Genomic DNA, 22,241 nt, shown 5'->3' with positions numbered 1-22,241 from the left:
CTGGTTGTGTAAAAAAAGTTAAATATTCCTTACTTTGGGCAATAATGGTAGTAGCCAGGAAAACTATAACAAGAAAGTGGATATCTGAATTCCCTCCTTCCTATAATGATTTTAAAAAAATTCTAATGGAAGTTTGTCAATTGCAGATTGCAACTATGACATCTAGAACATCTAGAAAAACTTATAACTATCATATATGGGTTGATCTACAGAATTTGTTGAAAAGAGATTGACAATTATATCATATAAATCAAATTTCAGCCTCTCTACGTGTTATATATATGGAATAATCAAATAGTAGGCAACTTAATGATATTCAATGAATGCCTTTGTATATAATTTTAGTAATTTCACTTTATTTGTTAAACATTGTTATGTGAATGCTTATGTGAACACTTTTTGAATTGTAAATATCCTTATGTTAAAAGAACATGTAATTATTTATATTTACTTCTTTAAAATCAATAAAATTGTTTAAAAAAAAAAGCTGTACATACAAAGCTGATTGGTTACCACAGTGTATGAAATCATGAGGATTCCCTTAAAGCTGGCTTAGGAGGTATACCCTTACCTGACATCTGACTCCAAATGCAAACTGGTACAGTCCTATGCTAACATCCCTGCATATCTATCCTCTGAATGGTAATAAATGGGCCACTTATGCATGTTATACACTTGCAAGATTCTGATTTCTCTTGTATATGGATTTATACATGTATCCCTAAGTCTGAATGGGAAAAAAATTAGGAGGAATATGTGGGGAAAGACAGACAAATAAAGGAAAAAAATGGATAGGGTTATTTTGATAATTGACTCCTTTGTGATACCAGTGCTTTATATATGCCTTTTCCAGTAAGTGATGATATGATATACTGTATGCTATACAGATTGTATTATTCATAAGTCCCTTTTTTATCTTCACAGCATGTATCTCCAGCATGCTAAAATGGTGGTGGCATGCTGTAAAAGAAGAAGCACTACAGAAAAGACTACTAGAACAGATGTCACCTTGCCCCCTATAATAAACATATTACAGACTATTGTTTTTTCAGCGTCCCATGGAGGCAAATGGACTACAACCTAATTTAGTTGTTCACATAAATTCTCAGCTAATTATTGATACGGCATGTCAGGGTTTATGTTCATCTTTCTCATTTCCTTTTCTCCATTTATGTTATTTTTATGCTTATGAGATAGACAACAACTTTGTCTTTGATTCTGATATTCTGTTTAGTACTAACAAGAAATGTAACATTGGTAAGACTGCTTACACATGTATATACTCTGTAAAACTTATTCATGTTGAGGTGCAATATTGGCATTTTTACTGTGTATTTGTATTTGTAACTATTGTTCAATAACCTTGATGTTAAAAAATAACTTGCAAAGTAATAACCTTACTTGCGCAGGTGAAGCAGCTGACAGTCACACTTGAATGGGTTGTTATTCAAGGTAACCACATCTATACTGGTAAAGTTATCAAGGCTTGGTAGATTTTCTAGTTTGTTTCCATCAAGGTAAAGTTCCCGAAGTCCTTCTCCAAGTCCTGCAAAGGCACCACTTGCAATCTGTCAGGAAAAGTATAAAATAAGGGATTTGTTAATAAGGGTAGGGTAGAATGCATCCATCACTTAGATACCTGCGATTAAATGTCAGATTGAAACACCATTTGATTCTCAAGCAGATGATTTTCTATAGTGACAACTTTAAACTGTAGTATCTCTTTAAAACACAAGGTAATGTCTCTGCTCCACTACATCACCCCTCTGGTTGTAATGTAACACAGGACATTATTAAGTGCCATTCTGATACCTCAGAAACATAAATATGGACAACTGTCATGGTATCCAAATGCAATTTATTGCTACCATTACAACCAAGGTTTTCAGTAGGTGCATTTTAACTTTTTTTTCTTGGACATTGACAAGCATAAGACTTTCACCAAAAATTTTCATTAGCAGCACTGGAGCACATTAGTGAAATGTGGTTATCCCACCTTAGTTTTTAGCTCTGCAATACACGTCAGTGGTGTGATAACCTTGCTTCATGACATTTTTATAACGGGCATCGGTTTGTTACTGATTGTTCCACTCATGGTATTATACCTTACATCCTTTAGCAAACATATAGTTAAAAATACAATAGAGGCATCTGTTGTTTTGAATGCTTCCATTTCTGTCAAATACCTGGAATTGTGTAAACATTTCAGACACTACTGCACAATAATAAATAATGTCAAACTGCTGAAGAATGTTAATAAACAGATTAACATAATACTGTCTAATTTCTGATGACCAATATCACCACCATTGTTAAGATGCATGTAAATGGATGAAGAATGCATTACAGAAAGAGATAGCACTTCAGTCAGATATAATTGGTAGCAAATTGAAATGATGGTTAACTAAAAATTTTTATGCATTTCTTTACATTTTTTTTTACTTCCGGGATTTTTCTGAAAAAATGTCTTTGCCCATTCAGGCTTTTCCAGTAAATAAATAATAAATAATACACAGACCCAGCAATATGTGATATAAGGGACAGAGCTCCTGTAATTTGCATTGAAGCTACTTTACTATGAAAATGCATCTTTAAGTAATGCATAAGTAAGTCTTAAGAGAGAGATGCTTCGGCTTCTTTTCTAGGAATGAATTCCTACTCACCATAAAACTGAATTGTATGTTAATTGCTACTTCCCCAAATAAAACAAGCCACAATCCAAACTGAGTTGTCTGAGAACATAATTGGTAGATATTTAAAAGTGTGTTTGACTTTTTCACTTCCTACGTTGGTGGCAGCAGCTACCAAAGCCATCACTGACAACTTCTCTCCACTAGCTGTCTATAATAACTACATTGTATTAAGGGATGTTAATATTTACTACTGTTTGCTTATTAAGTAGCATCTTAATGACAGACTGTCCACCTTCTTAATTCACCATTTGGTAAATCTGTCTTCTAGGGCAAAACCTTCATCTGGATGCCATAATCTTATTGACTGGGTGATTACTAAAAACTCTGATAGACTCTCAGAGGCAGTAATGCTGCTGCAAACTTCTGTGAGCTCTACCTAGTTGAAACTTAGTTGAAATTACTTTTCTGCCAAGAAGCCTAAACGGAGAGATGCAATTAAACTTTAAGTTTTATTTTTTTTTCAAAACACTGAAAACGTGAAAAAATCCAATAATACACTGTGCAAGCTGAACGTGACTGAATCTGGAAGTGCATGCTACCAACTGAATGCAAATACCTACACACACCTTGGTAAAACAGTCCAGTTATATTGGATGTAGCGTGACTGCATCATTTAAATTAGAGCAGCACAGAGTCACATTATGGAATATGGTGCAGTCTTTTTGGTATGATATGCAGACAGGCCATAGCATATGTTAGGTGTACAGTGCACAACTGTACATCTTTAATACTGCATTACATTACCATGATTGACTGCTACTGTCTACTCACTAATGGGGCACCAGTTGTGTCACCACTCTGACCTACTTCATAGGCACTGTGCTAATGGTTAAAATATAATAATAGCTACTAGCTGTTGTCCACTATAATTCTTCCCCTCTGTTATGTGTGACTACATAGTTAAATTAAATGGAAACACTTTCCAAAGTCTATTCATCCTTTCCACAGCCAAGATCTGTCTCTCATTGCATAGTAAAACATGAATAGCATTCTCCAGAGTGTCCACTGCCCCCTCTCCTTCCTTTGTTACACTGTTTGCAAAGCAACTACAAAATGAATCTGAACAAGGGTCTAGTATATTGCCCTCTCCCACATTGGTGTTAACAACCTTATATCTCTCCCTCAAAAAATGTTTTAATGTGCATGAGCTAACACCTGCATTCTGAACTGCCACTAAGCTCAGACAATGATCAGCATGAAGGTAATAAGAAGGCTGTTACCTATGTCTGTTCATGTAGATAAACTGAGGCTTTTGGAAGGGATTGTCATTGGTGACGATGGGGAGTTTGCAAGACATTACATCTTAGATATGGTTTTCTTCAGATTTTAAGCATATGACAGGGGCTATCATGGGAGTGGTTTGAGGGGCATACCATTTGCACCAGTGAGAGGTGCGTTTTTTTGCATTCTAATTGTTTAAACACAGATCCTGTATAAGTTACTAAATACTAGGTATGCATATGTGTTTGGAGATGGTGCTGGGCACCATTATTGACTATTCTGCCTCATGTGCAAGACTGCTGCTTTCCACTGGATAGACACAGCCTGATGAGCAGTATGAGCGCGCAGTGGATATGGTATGGCCATACAGAGAGGTCTTCAATAACAAACGAGGTTTCCTATACAAGACAGATTTCATGTTTGCACAGGTATATGTCGCACTATGTCAAAAGAAGCATTTGCTAAACCTAGACTTTGATTCATCTCAGTGTCTTTCTACTGTAATATCTAACCCATTTCCACCAGATAAATGACCAGTAAGTCATGGAAAACAGAGCAGAACAGGACTGATTGTAAAAGGAAGAAGTTGTCATAATAATTCAGATACATCATGATGAAAATATGCATTGAGAAAAGCTTAAACTGTTCTCCTCTTTATAACAAACTCATCAAAATGTATTATGAACATCACAATTACATTTTACAGTTAATACACTGGAGTGGTATTCCAGGGCATTATTCGTCTTCCTGTAGAAAAAGCCAAAAAACATATTAGCCTAATAAAAGAACACCCAGTGTACAAGATAATAGATTGTCAAAGATGTCAGCTACATTCCTTGTGTCAAACAACATATGCACCCATTTTACTAGAATCTACTGGTTGAATAGGATCAAAATAAAAGCAAGCAGGAAACATTAATGATGCATTCCTCAGAGGTACTGGCAGACCAGGAATGGAACAGTGTGTTTACATCCTGAACCCAGTAAAAGGATTCCTGTTCTAAATCAAATGCTGATAACAGACGCACCATGTCAAGGATGCTGAGTTCGTGAGGACAGTTTGCAGATGTGAAGCACCTGGCACCAGAAAGAAAAACAAACTTCATTATAAACTCCTACAGTTAATCACAGCCCTGAGTACCCATCAATCATTCAAAAGAGTGACCCAGCTGGAATGCAGAGAAGTGCAGCCTTACAACTTCCCAGACAGAGGGCTCCGTGCTTACTTCTTATGCAAAAGGTTCAGTGTGCTTCTAAGCAGGCAATACAAAGTCATTTAAACCTTTCAACAGGCTTAATCAAGTATGCAGACACACACATACTATGCAGGATACTGCCATGAAACCTGAATGGGAACTTCTACAGGAAGTTGTAAATTTAGTCTTTCCACAATGAGGGCTTCCAAACAATCCCAGCAAAATCTATAATTGTTTTTCTTTGTATTTCATTTTTTTAATATTCTGCAATGTAAGTCCCGAAGCAGCATGTGAAATGTTGAACAGAATATTTTCATTATGATCCACCACCTCATATTTCACATCATTTGAAAAGCACTACTCAGACCTCTTCAGAAGAAATTCAGAAAGCTATTAATAGCTCTATTTTGACATTCAGCAATGTTTCTGCTTTAAAAAAAACTTCTAAATAACTTGCTGGGTAGCAGTAAGTCTCACTGTTTCTTTATCCATCCTTATTATTGGCATACAAACAGTGTACACTGGCATTTCCTAATATAAAATCCACTTCCCACATGCTTAGCCTTCTGGAGACAAGTTTCAGCAACCAAAGTAAATTTGAGTTTATACAAAAGTAAGTGATGATGGACTGTTTCAAAAACTCTTATCATATTAATAAACAATCCTCCTGCTATTTTTGAATTATTCCTGTTATTGAAAATGGTGTTTGTGGTTATATACAGGGCTGTCATAGTATTGAAAGAGTTTCTAAATCCATGATGCTTGTCACAAAGAAGCCCCTGTTTATTTACACATTCCCAGAGTTGCTCGTTTGCTAGCTTATCAAAGATTCTAGTTAAAGACAAATTTCCACTAAACTCGTTATGTGGATTTTCAGAGTTGAGCCAGGCTTCAAGCCTTAACCATCCGTTCTTAATGTTGATTCAGACTATTTTCAGGTGTTTACTATTGTTATTTGGGTTTAATGTGTGGGCTGGGGTGCCTTGTTGGCTAACTTAGGTTCATAGGTTCATAGTAAGTACTAGGCTATCGGCCCAAGGGCCTACGTAAGCCTAGCCAACAAGGTTCCCTGGCTTACGCCACCCAAGAAAGTTATTTTCCTGTGCCACTGTCAAGTAGAGACACAGAAGTGATCCCCGGGGTGTATTTCTTATTTCCCATCCACTCATCAAGATTTTTCTTGAAGAGTGCTAATGAAGAATTTTGCTTGACATAGATGGGTGGCCTGTTCCAGAGTATGGGATGTCTCTGGGACAGGAATCTATCCCTCCAGCATGTCCTGTTTATTGTGGTGACAAGATTTAGGTCCCTACAGCGTGTAGCTCGGAGGGATTGGGATTTCTTTAGGTGTAGCATATCCAACAGCTCTGGGTTTGACATAGCTTTATATGTTAGGCAGAGATCACCTCGGAGTAGGCGATATGCTACGGAGTAAAGCTGGAGTTTTTTGAGACTGTCAGTGTAGGGCAGTTGTTTGTGGCCAGTAATCCTCTTTGTGAGGAACTTCTGTGGCCTTTCCAGCTGCTGCAGATGTCTTGTGAGGTACATTCCAAAAGGGACGTTGTACTCTATAATGGGTCTAATGAGTGTCGAGTAGAGGGGAACAATGACCTCTTTTTTCCTGGATGAGAACCCTTTTATGATGAAGTGTGCCATGTAGAAGGACTTCCTGACTACTGTGGCGATGTGACTACCAAAGGAGAAACTACTGTCCACCTGGGTCCCAAGGTCTCTTATCACACGTTCGGTGTTAAGTAGATTGCTGCCTATGTGGTAGTTCATAAGTACAGAGTTTTTACCAAAGGGGATGGCACTGCACTTTTTGGTAATGAGCTTGAGGCCATGGCTCTGACACCAGGCATCTGTCTCAGCGAGGCCCTTCTGTAGGATGTTCACATAATTTGGGGACTTGACTATGGCTCCTAGTTTTCAGTCATCTGTGAACTTCATTAGCCAGAGGCCTTCTGTGTTAGCCTGTACTTCAGAGAAGTAGATACCAAACAGGAGAGGTCCCAGGACGGAACCCTGTGGTACTCCAATTGTCACTGCTTTGAGGTCAGATTTGGAGTCTGCAACTTTTACAGTGTGAGTTCTGTCAGTGACCCAGTTGGCAACCCATCTTGTGACGTAGGGATTTATACCTAGTTTAGTGAGTTTAGCTATAATTCCAGAATGGGGGATGCTGTCGAAAGCCTTGGCGAGGTCAAGATAGGCTGTGTGAGCCACCTTACCCTCATCTACGGCTTTGGTGACTGCCTCAAAGAAGTTGATCAGGTTCAGGAGGCATGATCTGCCTTTCAAAAACCCAAACTGGGTGGGATCCAGAGTTTGGAGGTTACCAATGTCTTTGTTTATGAGTTCCACGATGATACATTCCATGGCCTTGCAGGCCAGGCTCGTTAGGCTAATAGGTCGATAGTTCCCGGGATCAGTGGTGGCTCCCCCTTTGTGGAGTGGGATAACTGTTGCTGTGCACCATTCGGTGGGCACAAAGCCTGATGCAAGGCTATTACTGAATATGGTGCTTAAGTGGGGAGCCAGTTCATTCTGAAGTTCGTGTAAAACCCAGCCTGGGATGTTGTCCGGTCCCATGGATGCTGTGTTTTTGGCTTTAGAGAGTGCAGCTTTTACCTGCGTAGTTGTGATTACAGGGACTCTGCATTCATCCTGTATAGATATGAGCCCTTTAGGGGGTGTGGGCGGGGTAAAGTTAGCACTGAACTTATCTGCCAGAATGTTGTCAATGTCAGTTGGTTCTGTAATTTTCATGCCTTTGTGCTGTAACACAGAGCAGATCTAGGTGTTGCCATCGAGATTCTTGACATAGCTATAGAATGCTTTGTGGTTGTCCTTAGAATTAGTGGCAATTTTGTTTTCGTAGCTAGCTTTGGAGGATCTTATAAGGGATCTCAGCTTCTTACTGAGGCTGACCAGGGAGCTCCTCCACTCATGGGATTTTACTCTCTTTTGCAACAGTTTCTTCCTTCTGTTGTACAGTTTGTTTATGGCAGGGGACCCCCAGATTTTCTTCCTTTTTTTGGAGGATAGCGTCTTGGTTCTGTTTGGGATAGCACGATCCATGCACTCGTGTAAGTGCTTATAGAATGCATTTGTGTAGGATTCAGCAGTTCTAACTGTATTGTCCATCTGCATGGGTGTCATGAAGTTCACCACTTCTGTGTTAATAAGCATGAAGTTGGCTTTGGAGAAATTTTTTACCGTGGTTTCCTTAATGGGGGTGGGGGAGGGATGTGGATATCAAGGGTGATTAGCTTGTGTCGGATCAAACCAACGAGGAGTTGACTTCAGGTGTGGAACACTGATCACTCATGTTGGTAATGACTAGGTCTAGGATATTGTTGCCCCTGGTGGGGGTGTGGATAAGTTGATCCAGGGCATTGAAGTTTATGAATTCCTGAAAGCGTTGAGCTAAGGAGATAGTACACGAGTAGTTTTCCCAGTTAATGGTGGGGTAGTTGAAGTCATCCATTATTAGGGTGTTTGGTTGAACCCTAATATTTTCCAGTACATCAAGAAAAGAGGAGTGGGAATCCTGGGGCATGGTGGGAGATCTGTAGCAAGCTACAATTTGGATTGCAGTTTTGCCCAGAGTTAGTTGCACTTGGATAACCTCAGATGCATTATGCTGAGCAACTAGCCTGGAGGTGTGGATATCCTTAATGAATACGGACACACCTCTGCCTTTGGTGCTTTGGTCCAGGTTACATGGCCGAAAAGTGTGGTAGGAGTTATAGCCTGGTAGTGCAGGAGTGCTCTCTGGAGCCTTGAACCAGGTCTCAGTCACTGCACAGATATCGATGTTCTCCATTTTAAGGAGTGCCTCGAGTGAGTGCATTTTGAGATTTAGACTTCTAGCATTGAGTAGCATTACCCTCAGTTTTTGCATGCCTGTTCCTGTTATGGTGATGAATTTGTTATTTGAACCTTGCCTAAAAAAGGCACTATAGGGGCAGCAAGAGCCTTAGCCAGTATCCGGAATCCCAAAGGCGACAGGTGCAGGCCATCTGTGGCAAAGCATCATGGTCTGTCGACCATTTCATCCCAAGCAGACAGATACTGGATCCCCTTAGAATGACACCAAAAGCTTAGCCAATTATTGAAGTCAATCATTTTGTCCTTGTACTGTGGTATCATTCGGGGCGATGGAAAAATGCTACTCAGGGCTAGGGTCATACCTGCCTGGGCTACAAGATTGGAGAGCTCTTCCATGTCTCTTTTCATGTAGTCCAGGGAGGTATGTCTCAGGTCATTCACACCAACATGGACAATGACAGAGTCATATTTGTACTTGTTGTGGAGTGACCTGAGTGCGTGGGTTATGTGGCAGATCCTGGCACCAGACAGGCAGCTGACAGTAACCTTCTCCTTGTTTAGCCTGGTGAGTGGGACATCAGTGTGCCTGATTATAGAGTCACCTATGACTAGTGTGTTGGGTACGTTGTTTTGCCTTATCGGCTGTGGTTGAGTGGCACACTGAGTCTGTGGGCTATGTGTCATTTGGGTTGTGTTGGGGGATGGAGGCTGCTTGCGTTTCTGCTTTGCAGCTCTCTGTTGCTTAGACAGATTATTACTGACAGCCTCCACAAATGTTTTTGTGTTACTATGTGTGGATTTTGGTGGTATAGATTTAGTGAGGCTATGTGATGAGTGTGGTGTGGTGCAAATGTTTACCTTCTCCTCATGACTGTCAAATTCAGTCTTGGTTGGAGAGAGCTTCACCTCCAGTTTGGCTAGATAAGTGGATCTCTCACAGGTTGTAGTGTTGGGTGGTAGGAGGAGAGGGTTGTCTATGTACATGAGGCAATTTCTACATTACCTCGAGATGCCCAGATTCATCAGATAGACAGGAGAGAACACTGGGAGCTGACCCTTGGACATGCCTGAATAAAAAACTATTTTCCTCTAGATAAGTGAGGAAAGTGAGTACAAGAGCTGTTTTTCTCTAAGCAAGTGAGAAAAGTAAGTACAAAAACTGTTTTCCTCTAGGTAATGTGGATTTTCAGAGTTGAGCCAGGCTTCAAGCCTTAACCATCTGTTCTTAATGTTTTCCTCTAGGTAACTGTATTATATAGTATGTTAAAATGGTTAGGGGTATTTTGGTAGACTACGATTTTAACTAGTTTGGGAGAAGCCGTTTGCACTGCATGCAACACCTCCAGTAATGTTCATATTTCACAGTGTGGAAATTATTTTTGTTATGGCCACAACAATGAGATTCAGACACACACATATTTCTGAACTTAAAATTGTTTCATTACATATACTTACTAAATAAAAGTTTGAAATGTTCACCTATTGACTAATCTTTGCTTCCCTTACAATCAGTGATGTATGTCTAAATTTCAAATTTGTTTATTACCTGGATTTTACTAAAGCTTTCATTACAGTCATTACTTACTTATAAGTCACAAAATATTATTTTACAGTGACTTAGTTGAGCTATAGAAAGTATAGTTATGTGAGGCATTTCGCCACAATCAGTGATGTTCATTTTCACTCACAGCCCTCTGGAATAATAGCTCAGACTAGCTCCTCCATTCAGGGAGGAGCATAGATTATACAGGCTACAGGAAGAGGAAACTTCTTTAGATCTTTTGAAGCCATAGCCCCAACGAAAACAATAGGATTATTACAAGATATTAGTATGACGGAACATAAGGACCCCAAAAATAAACAAAAGTGAAACAATATCTAAATGATGACAACATTGTGACAAAAGGAGGTACTGCCAGCACAGCTAGCTGGAATATTGTAAATAATTATATGTCATTTGTGAATATGAATCTGATCTATACAAGATGCTTGTGTTGCAAATGTATTAGAACTGTGGGTCATACAAGATGCTGGTGTTGGTGTTACAAATGTATTAAAAGTGTATGTCATGTGTATATGAAACTTGATATGTACAGACATATGTGTTGAAAATGTATTTGTAAAGTGTTTGAGTCTGGACTGTATCCACAGTGTGCCTACTGTAGAAAACAGAAATGTACATGCACTATTGTAACTGTTTAAATGTATATGTTTTAATAGATCAAACTGGACAGTTAACTTCAGTCCAGCAAACTGTAGAAAAATATCTGAAATTAAATCACTTTATAGGCTAGGCCACAAAGATGCTATCTCACAGGTTTCAAGGCAGCCAGAGATACAAAGTCTGTACTAGGAAGCTTTCCATATTGTCTTTGCTGTGAATTAACTGACACTCAGTTACAGTAGAAGTGTTAAGTTGTTTTACAACCTCCAGAAGCTCAATAGATCTGAGCAAAAGCCCTTGTGTGTGAATTGTTATGGGTAGGTGTTAAATACTGCCAGCAATGGGGTTTTTCCTGGGAACTAGAAATCAGATGACCTGAAATGATGTCATTCTCCAAGCTATCCCAGCAGTAATATTTTACATATTATTCTGAGAAGTCTTTTAGTGAGACAGAGCATTCTTTATTCTGTCTTGGACCCAACAAGAAGAAGAACCATTCACCATGTCATCTGCCTTGCTCTATTAGGTAGGTTATTAGGGTATAGTAATTCTCCTAGATATAGTCAGAAATATAGTGAAGCTTACTTTAGACATTATTTTTCTTTATTTATCTGAGCCTGTCCTGCAATGTTATTTTAAATATTTACTGTGTTTTGAACTCTGAGGTCACTGTGAATATATATATACTTAGTATGTTCTTGTTCTTTTATTATTTATTAAATATATTTAAACCTTTCACACTGTGGCTGATCTTTGCAGAGATATTTAAGTTTTGCGAGCACTTGTATATTTATTTGGTGACACTGTGTGGGCCACTCCTAATAGCCTTGATCTTGGTCAAACTATCATTTGTATTAGTATTAATATTACACAGTAAAATTGGACACCCTTTGTTAAGGGCCTTAAAGTAGCTGACAAGCGGGTCTGGTGGCAGTGGTAACTACCTTATAGTCTGGGAAACATGTGGCATAGCTAGTAAACCTGTGCCAGTCTTTCCCAGGTGTGTGTGTGTGTGTGTGTGTGTGTGTGTGTGTGTGTGTGTGTGTGTGTGTGTGTGTGTGCAAATCAAATCTCCAGGAGTGTGCGTCTCAGCTACTTGGACAGGGACATGAAGCACTGGTTGGACAGAGAGAGTGTTGGAGAACTTGGCTTGGAACCCTGGCTAAGGACTCAGCTCTATAGCTGTTCCAGTGGGAGTCTTTCTGGGGATCTGGAGAAAGCGGGAGAAACCAGCCCTGGACTGACTGTGGTCTCTGTGTGTTCTTAAGGGAAATTGCACTTGATGCAGAATTTGCATCTGAAAATATTGTCTGTGTGTAGCTGTTATTCTCCCAGTGAACATCCCCCTACAGGTGCCAGTGTTGAAGATTGAGGCTCCTTGACTGTCCCAGAGGTGGGATATCCACCTCACATATTAGTTGGCAGTGTTGGGATCACCACATCACATACTGGGATTCAGTGGTGTGGATACTGAACTCCTGTAGCCTGTAAACAGTGGACAGTAAAGAAGGTGCTTGTACTCTCAAGCAGCCACACTGTAGACATTCAGAGTTTCATATCGCAATAGTTTTATTTATATTTTGTTAGCTTAGTTAGTCGGGGAAAACAGGCAAGGGTGTCAGCAGAGGATTATAGCAAGCTGACAAGGAACCAGTTGGCTGAGATGTGCCAAGCCAAACGACTGAGGCATGCCAACCTGACTAAAGGGGAAATGACTGCAGCCTTAACCACAGCTGCATCACAGACAGCAACCAGGAAGACAGCCAGACTGACCTTGGGGATTTACAGCTCTCAGAAAATGGACAGTTCAACTTTTCCTCAGAGGACTTAAAAATCCATCTGAAGTTAGAGAGACTTGAACTGGAGGCCAAACATTTGGAACTAGAATCAGCAGACAGACTGAGATGTCTGGAAGCTGAAGAAAATGAGAGGCAGGGGCAACATGAAAAGGAACTACTGACTCTTCACCAGGGTTATGGAGGTAATGGGGAAGGGAGTAACTGTACCCCAGAAGCAATAAAGGTCAGTAAACTTCTTCCTCAGAACCAAGAAGGTGATCATTTTGATAGTTTTATTCATATGTTTGGAAGAGTATGCAAACAGTATAATGATGACCAAGGGCTCTGGGTACATTTCCTAACCCCCTTACTCCATGGTAAAGCTGTAACTGCTGTTTCTAAATTGTCTGATAGTGATTGCTTAAATTATAATACAGTTAAAAATTGATTACTGAAATGCTCTAAGTTAACACCTGAAGCTTATAGGAAAAAGTTGTGTGAGCATAGACAGATGAAAGTGTGTATGATTATATTGCTAAGTTAAGCACTTATTTTCATAGGTGGGTGAGTAGGTGTCAGGTTACCACTTTTGAAGGGTTGGCAGACCTTTTGCTGAGGAAACAAGCCCTTAGCACTTTGCCTGAGGACATGAGAATCTGGTTGGCAGATAGAGAATGCAACACCGCAGATGAGTTGGGGAAAAAAGGAGACCTATACCTAGCAAGCAGGGCAGCACTGCACAGGAAAGGGATACCCAGTGCTACACATGGGTATAAGTGAACCCATGGTGGGCAGCCTAAACCGCCACAACAGAGTCCACCAGTAACAGGGGAAGCCACTAGTTCAAGTACACATCCAGGATCAAGGGTTAAATGTTTTAAATGTAACCAGTGGGGCCATGTAGCATATAGATGTCTATGAAGGCAAGGTAAGGAACAAAAGGTAGGGGAGCCAGCAAGTGGGAATAACAGAATGCAAGTGGTAAGTTGTATGGAGACAACAAGGGTACCTAACTACCACAAGAGGTTATATCCTATCTTAGTGAATGGGAAACAGGCCACTGCTAAGACAGACACAGCCTCTGTCCTAAGCACTGTGAAGCCTGCAATGGTTAAAGAGGAGCACTACTTGCTTGGGAAGTCTATGCCAGTCAGAGCTTTAGGAGGGACCCCATTTCAAATACCTTTGGCTAGGATTTACCTTGACCGGGAGGGTAGAAAAGGAAGGCAGCAAGTAGATGTGTTTGAGGGTATCCCTGCAGAAGTCCTGATAGGGAATGATTTTGATAATTCAGTAACGTTTGTGCATGCAGTTACACACAGTTAGGCTTGGAGACAGGGAGTCTGTTATCCTGGGGGGGTGGACCCAAACAGACCATACAATTGAAGCCAGGACTGGTGAGGTACTTCAGAGAGGGAGCTAACCTGTAGCAGTGAGACTGAAGATGAGCCACAGCTGCTGGTGGGCACTGATGTTCTCTTGGACAGACTGACTGCAAGGGCAGAGGTGAGTAGTAGTATCTAGGCTACCAGGGAGGCACCGCTGTCAGAGGATGCCAGAATTCTTGTGGAAGGGGAGCTGGCAAGGGTTACAAAGATAAAGGTGAGACAGACACAGCACTCAGACCCTACATTACAAGGCTTGAGGGAGGTAGCTATGGAGGTGCCTGATTCTCAAGGAAAAGGGGAATCTGTATACTGGAACAAAGGGTTACTATATAGAGAGTGGACCCCTGAGGGAGGGCTAGAAGGTGAGGTAATACAGTAGTTGGTGGTGCCCAGAGCTTACCATCTGGCACTTCTAGCCATAACTCATGACATTTCCTTTGCAGGTCATATGGGCATAAAGCATACCAAGAGATGCATTATGCAGAACGTTTATTGTCCTGGGATTTCCAGGGATGTAATAGAGTACGGCAGGGCTTGTGTGCACTGCCAAAAAGTAGGCAGGAGACAAGGTTAAAGCTCCTTTGGTACCTTTGCCTGTCATTGAGAAGCCATTTCAGAGGGTAGCTATGAATATTGTGAGGCCACTGAGCATGCCAGGTTCCACAGGGAAGAAATATATCCCAGTGGTAGTAGATTATGCTACCAGATACCCTGAGGAGGTGGCTCTGTCCTCCATCGAGGCAGAGAAGGTGGCAAATGCTTTGCTAGAGATTTTCAGCAGGATAGGTTTCCCAAGAGAAATACTTACTGACAGAGGTGCCAATTTCATGTCAGACCTGTTAACTTGTCTGTGGAAGCACTGTAGGGTGCAGCACCTAAAAACCACCCCTTACCACCCCGAGACTAATGGTCTGGTGGAGAGGTTAAATGCTACCCTAAAGACCATGCTACAGGCATTTTCAGACCAGTTTAAGAGGGAGTGGGACAAATATTTGCCCCATCTGCTGTTTGGTTACAGAGAGGTATCTCAGGAATCCACAGATTTCTCACCATTTGAGCTGCTGTATGGCCATCGGGTGAGGGGACCTTTAGATTTGATTCGCAATGAGTGGGAGGGTGAATGTGAATCCCACAAGGAGTCTGTTGTGGCATATGTCCTAAACTTTAGGACAAGGCTCAGGGAACTCATGGGCTTGGCCCAGGAGAACCTGGTAGAAGCTCAACAGCAGAAAAAAGTCTGGTATGACAGGAATGCTTAAGCCAGAGAGTATGCTGTGGGGCAGCAATTTATGGTTCTCATTCCTGTCAGGCACAATAAGCTGCAGGCAGCTTGGTAGGGACCCTTCAAAGTGATAAGGAAGGTTAGTGATGTTAACTACATGATAGAACTGCTAGGCAGGAGGCAGGGGCACAAACCGTGCCATGTTAACATCATGAAACCTTACCATGATAGGGAGATCCTTGTGCTGAGTATTTACAGTAGAAGGCAGGAGGAGTCTGAGGGGGATCTATGACTACAGCAAGCCAGCCAGCAAAATTCAAGTTACTATGGTGGAGCCTAGGGTTGCAGGCAGATGATATGACAATGCAACACTGTAATAGGGTCAGAAATGCAAAGACAGCTGGGATCTCAAGGAAAGGTATGAGGTAATGTACTCCCAGATAGGCTCATCCCTCTCAAGCAATGTTTCTCAAGGAGCACTGGAAAAACTAGCATGAGTCTTTGGGGGGGGGGGGGCGTAACAAAAGGAGGCACTGCCAGCACAGCTAGCTGGAATTTTGTAAATAATTATGTTATTTGTTAATATCAAACTGATCTATAAAAGATGCTTGTGTTGCAAATGTATTACAACTGTGGGTCATACAAGATGTTTGTGTTACAAATGTAGAACTGTATGTCATACAAGATGCTGGTGTTACAAATGTATTAAAACTGTATGCCATGTGTATATTGAACTGATTTTTACAGATATGTGTGTTGAAAAGGTATTTGTAAAGTGTTTGAGTTTGGACTGTATCTACAGTGTGCCTACTGCAGAAAACAGAAATGTACATGCACCATTGTAACTGTTTAAATGTAGATGTTTTAACAGAGGAAACTGGAGGTTTAACTTCAGTCCAGCAAACTGTGGAAAAACATCTGAAGTTAAATGACTTTATAGGCCAGGTCATAAAGATGCTAGCTCACTGGTTTCAAGGCAGCCAGAGACACGAAGTCTGTACTAGGATGTTTTCTGTATTGTCTTTGGCACGAACTAATTGCCACTCAGGAAGAATAGACTTGTTTAGTTGTTTAACAACCTCCAGAAACTCAACAGATCTGAGCAAAAGCCCTTGTGTGTCTAGTTTTACAGCTAGGTGTTAAATACTGCCAGCTGTCAGCAATGGGGGGTTTGCCTGGAAACTAGAAGTCAGATGACCAGAAAGGATGTCATTCTGCAAGCTATCCAAGCAGTAATATTTTAGATATTTTGAGAAGTCTCTTAGTGAGACAGAACATTCTGTATTGGACCTGACAAGAAAAAGAACTATTTACCATGTTATCTGCCTTGCTCTATTAGGTAGGTTATTAGGGTATAGTAATTCTCTTAGATATAGTCAGAAATATAGTGAAGCTTAGTTTAGATATTGTTTTCCTTTATTTATCTGAGCCTGTCCTGCAATGTTATTTTAAATATTTCCTAAGTTTTGAAGTGGCAGTGGTAACTACCTTATAGTCTGGGCAACATGGGGCATAGCTAGTAAACCTGTGCCAGCCTTTCCCAGGTGTGTGCGTGTGTGTGTGTGTGTGTGTGTGTGTGTGTGTGTGTGTGTGCAAATCATATCTCCAAGAGTGTGTGCATCAGCTACTTGGGCAGGGATATGAAGCACTGGATGGACAGAGAGAGTGTTGGAGGACTTGGTTGGAACCATGGATAATGACTCAGCTCTATAGCTGTACCAGTGGGAAGTCTTATTGGGGATCTGGAGAAAGAGGGAGAAACCAGCGCTGGACTGACTGTGGTCTCTGTATGCTCTTAAGGGAAATTGCACTTGATGGAGAGAGCTGCATCTGGAAATAATGTGCGTGTACCTGTTATCCTGCCAGTGAACATCCCCCTACAGGTGCGAGTGGTGAGGATTGAGGCTCCTTGACTACTGGCCCAGAGGTGGCATATCCACATCACATATTGGTTGGTATGGTGGGTCATCACAACAATCATATTATTTCCTAACATAGAAAGATGGCCATGCACTTGCCTGCTACTTAACTATTTGCTTTTTTATTTATTTTTGTTACCTGTATGGGTGGATTGGTACATGGCCTTCTTCAACTACAACCCCAGCCAAATGGCACAGAAAAGACATCTGCTGCAACATATATAACATATTGTAATAATTCACACATAAATAATTTATATTGGGATTTAATGATTACTTACAATAGCATAGACAGGTAAGAAGAAGAAGAAATAGTTGAAGTAGAACATATATGAGATAGATGCAAGTAAAAGGTAGACTTACACTAAATTCGCAGGCTCTGTAAATGCAAGCATATGCGATAGATGTTATCTGCTAGCACAAATCCAATTGATTTAGGGTGATCTTGTTAACCACCCTCCCTAAAGCAGGTGCACTTGTAGGAGTCAGATAAGTACTGTGAGAGCTTTTGTACAGAAACTTACATAACAAAGTTTATTTCTGATTTTTGAGGAGTAGATAACGTGTTATTGGGCAGTTTTGGTGAATGTCCTTTTAGATGCAGCTAGGCCACAGGAATAGAAAGTAGTGGAAGATTTTACCTTCCAGTAAAATAGTATATGGCAGACTCATATGATGGGCAGAACAGAGGAGTTTGATGCCCAGGCACCAACATGTAGGAGAGTGTTGATCAGGTTGATAGTTTACAAGCTGTCTTTAGAATAATTGCATCACAATCCCTATATGACAGCTTGTAAATTGTTTAGCTGTTCTTTTTCTTTCCTTTTAAAGGTAGCAACAAGTCATTAGGTTGCTACATAATAACTGCTTGATACTTTAGTGAACAACTGCAATTGCTATTTTGCAATTGCTCATAGTCAATGAAAGGGGCAAATGGCAAATGGAGAACAATAATTCAGTAACTGGGATGTGAGTGTGTTGTTATGGGAACCCATTATATTACATGTACAGTAAGACAATAGCGCTCAGTGAGAAATGAGAGAAATATCTTTAAACATATCTTTAAAAAGAGATTGGTAACTGCTTGGAGAAAGGATGTGTTGTAATTAAAGTTTAAGGTGATTAAAGGAAGAGCATATTAATTTCTGATTATTAGGAAATTTGTCACTAAAACCATCAGCTTGTTAGTTTATAGCAAAGTTTGAGATGTTTTAAAACCTTGGAGGTAGCCATCTCTGATGCTGTAATGAGAGTGTAGAGTCAAGGCAGAGATCTACTGTGACTGCCATCATACCTCTCAACCTCTTAGTGCAAGAAATCTGGACAAAGCCCAACAAAAGGGGGGACAAAGGACCAAGAATACGGACATATTTTAAATATTGCTCTTACAAACTTAGAAAGTTGCTAGAGTAACAGGGATTGTTTTAACATATATTTTCTGAAGGATTTGAAGTCTGAAACTTAAATGTATGTCATTACTTAGTGACGTCAATTCTCTAATCATCACAGTGATTTGCCAGAAAACTACCAATTTTATGAGGAACTGACTAAAAATATGAGCCAAAAAATCTGGACAGTTGAGAGGTATGACTGCCATTGTCTGTTGTTTGAGAACTGGGATAAAAGTAGGTGTGGTATGCAAGAATGAAGAGATGTTTTTGATTTTCTGAGCTGTACCAAAAAGCACAGGTGTGGTTTCTGGGCATTCAGAGTTGTTTCTTTGTAACCACAAACATAACTATTTTTGACAGATTTGGCCAAAATAATGTCACTGGCATAAATTATAAGCTTTGTTAGTAGGAAGTATTTGACTAAATCATCAATGAAAAGAAAAAAAGTATAGGACCTAGATTAGATCCTCATGGTTCACCGGACTGGATTGTGCTTGTGTCTGACACAATAGGGCCACTAGTCACTTGTAAAGTGTGATTTGAAAACTATTTATGAAACCAGGACAGTGTCCCTTTACCAAAGCCAAGATTGTTGAGTTTGACTTAGTGTAGCTAATAATCTATTGTTTCAAAAGCACATCTATGGATAAGGACACAGTCAGCAAAGTTTTTTTTCAATATTTTGTAATTTGAGATGCTATAAATGGTAATTAGTGCATTATATCCCTTAATGGAATCATTTTGGAATTTAGTTTATAACCCTGGCCATGTTATTTATACCATGGAAGAGCAACCCAGTAGAAAACATTCATGCACTTGTAATTCAGTTAGGATATGAAGCAATCAATAGCCCTAAAAACAAGCACTTCATTCTAAGGCCTTCATCTATACACTAGGCTGGATAGGCAGTGGTGCCAATTCCCAGGTGTACACCACCACCAATGTGATATTAAGTACCAGGACAAGGCAGTTATAATACAAGACAGCTCTCAGACCAAAGAAGACATGGGAAGGGGAGAAACAGGACTTAAGTGGAGCATGTGTGTAATTTTTTGTTATGATGAGTTCCTTACATAACTGTACTCTGCTGTATCCTTCACTTCTGTCTCGATGGAATATTTGCTTGTGTGTAGAGTAGCAATCTGTGTACTCTAAAGATAAATAGGGAAGAGGACTCCTTGTACACAGAAAAAAATGTCTCTAAAATATCCAGGTGGTTCCAAACTATAAGTAGAAGGGAAAAAACAAGACCAGGTCATACAGGGCCTTTAAGGCACAATAAAGATCACTCTTCATGAGTTTATATACAACTAAAAAAAGTAAACATTCCTCTTGTACATTTGGAATAGTTTTGTTTTATAACCCAAGAATTGTCTTTGTTAAGAACAAATTGAACTGTGTCTTTAGTTTTGAAGCTATGTAATGTGATGTAATGGGCACATAACATAAAATACCTACATAATACATGAATCTTAAAACAATGCATAACAGTGAAAGACTGTGATGTTAAAACATCAAAATATCAACTGCAACACAGTGAAACAGTAATAAAATTAGCAGCGCATGCATATGAAGAAAAATTTAGAAACACAAAAGACTTATTGTAATATTTAAGACATTTGCACACTGTACTCTGCATCCCAATATAAGAAGCTGGGTTTTTCACATTTCTGAATAATAAATACACTATATACTAGGCCATGCTTATCATGCTTATAGGTAGTTACTAGGTGAGAAGTCTAGGAGATCATTGAGGAGCTTTGCCCAGTTGCCTCAGGGTAAGGCCCGGTTATGTGACATTACCAAATTTACTAAACATTGGTTTACAAAACTACTTCAAAATCATCTAAGTAACTGATCACAAATAAGCTAATTTGCTTTTGCAAGGGGATGTAGCTCCCTGCTCCTTTCTTGCCAAGGGACTCTGGCACAACTCCTAATTATTGTAAATATTGTAACACTGATGTTAGCATTATCTAGAACTGTTTTTCAAACAAGACTCCCTTGCAAAATCAAATTATCTTAGCTTATTTGTGATCAATTCTTTATATGATTTTATAATATATGATTTTAAGGTAGTTTTGCAAATCAGTGTTAGTAAATGTTACTAATGTTGTCTGCATTACTCGAGCTACAGAACTGCAGAAGAACTACAAATATGTTTGCCATGAAAGGAGAAACTGGCAGCCTAACTATCTGGAATTTTGTAAATAATTATATGTCATTTGTGACTATCAACATGATTCATATGATTGTGTTATAAATGTATTAGAACTGTATGTTATGTGTATATCAAACTACTGGTACAGAAGTGTGTATTGAAAAGGGTTGTAAAGCACTGAGCTTTAAAAATGTATCCACAGTGTACCCTACTGGAACAGAACAGAAATGTACATACACTATTGTAACTATTTAGATGTATATAACTTATAAGGGGAAACTGGAATACAGGAGGTTAGCTTGCAAAACTTCAGAAAATAGTTAAAATTAAATTACTTTATAGCCACGCCATACAAAATGATGGTATTTTTCAGTTTCAGTGCAGTAACAGACACAATGTCTAGAACTAGAGGTTCACTGTATTGTCTTCAAAGTGTTTTTATTTTTTTATGACTTCCACGATCTGCCTTAGATCTAAGAAAAGCCTTGTCTATGTGTTTTCACAGGTATATGCTAAATGCTACCAGCTGCATCAATAGAAGTATTACCTGGGATAGAGTCAGATGACAAGTGATTTCATCATGCAAGCTATCCCAGCAGTACTATATGAGATATTAATTTAAGAACTCTCTTGAGAGAGCTGGAGTATACTGTATTTTTCTTTGACTTGACAACATCAGCTAGAAAACCCACACACCACATCTGCCTTGCTTGCTCTGTAAGTTAACTAAGATATAGTAATTCTCTAGATATTCTCAGGAATATAGCAAAGCTTAATTTAGATGCTTTTCTTTATTTATCTGAGACTGTCCTGCAATGTTGTTTTAAATATTTCCTGTGGTTTTGAACTCTGATGTTACTGTGATTATATACTGAGTATTTTTTGTTCTTTTATTTATTATTAAATATATTTAAACCTTCATTGTGGCTGATATTTGTGAGACATATTTAAGTTCTGAGAGTACTTGCATATTTATTTGGTGACACTGTGTAGGCCACTCCTAATAGTCTTGTTTTTGGCCAAACTACCATTTGTATTAAACAGTAACATTACACAGTAAGATTGGGCACCCTTTGATAAGGGCCTTAAAGTAGCTGATAAGGACGTGGCTGGTGGCACTGATAATTACCTTATAGTCTGGGAAAAAAGGGGGCATAGCTTGTAAACCTTTGATCTTCAGCCTAACTCTCTCCCAACTGAGCTGTTTTGCCTTTTCCAGATGTGTGTGTGTGTGTGTGTGTGTGTGTGTGTGTGTGTGTGTGTGTGTGTGTGTG

General features: G+C 39.7%; 1 protein-coding gene across 1 annotated transcript in view; it reads right to left on the bottom strand.

The window, feature by feature from the left end:
• Positions 1 to 1,397: 1,397 nt before the first annotated feature.
• Positions 1,398 to 22,241, bottom strand: part of CHADL (chondroadherin like) — a 210,041-nt gene continuing 189,197 nt past the window's right edge. Inside the window, exon 4 of the mRNA XM_044087099.1 lies at positions 1,398 to 1,568. Within this exon, the coding sequence (XP_043943034.1) occupies positions 1,398 to 1,568 (171 nt within the window). The remainder of the gene's footprint in view (positions 1,569 to 22,241) is intronic.

The sequence above is a fragment of the Protopterus annectens genome, chromosome 1.part1, assembly GCF_019279795.1.
Source record: "Protopterus annectens isolate FY-2018-M chromosome 1.part1, PAN1.0, whole genome shotgun sequence".
NCBI classification, from domain to species: domain Eukaryota; kingdom Metazoa; phylum Chordata; order Ceratodontiformes; family Protopteridae; genus Protopterus; species Protopterus annectens.
The sequence above is the reverse complement of the archived record's forward strand: the minus strand, read 5'-3'. Positions and strand labels throughout refer to the sequence as shown.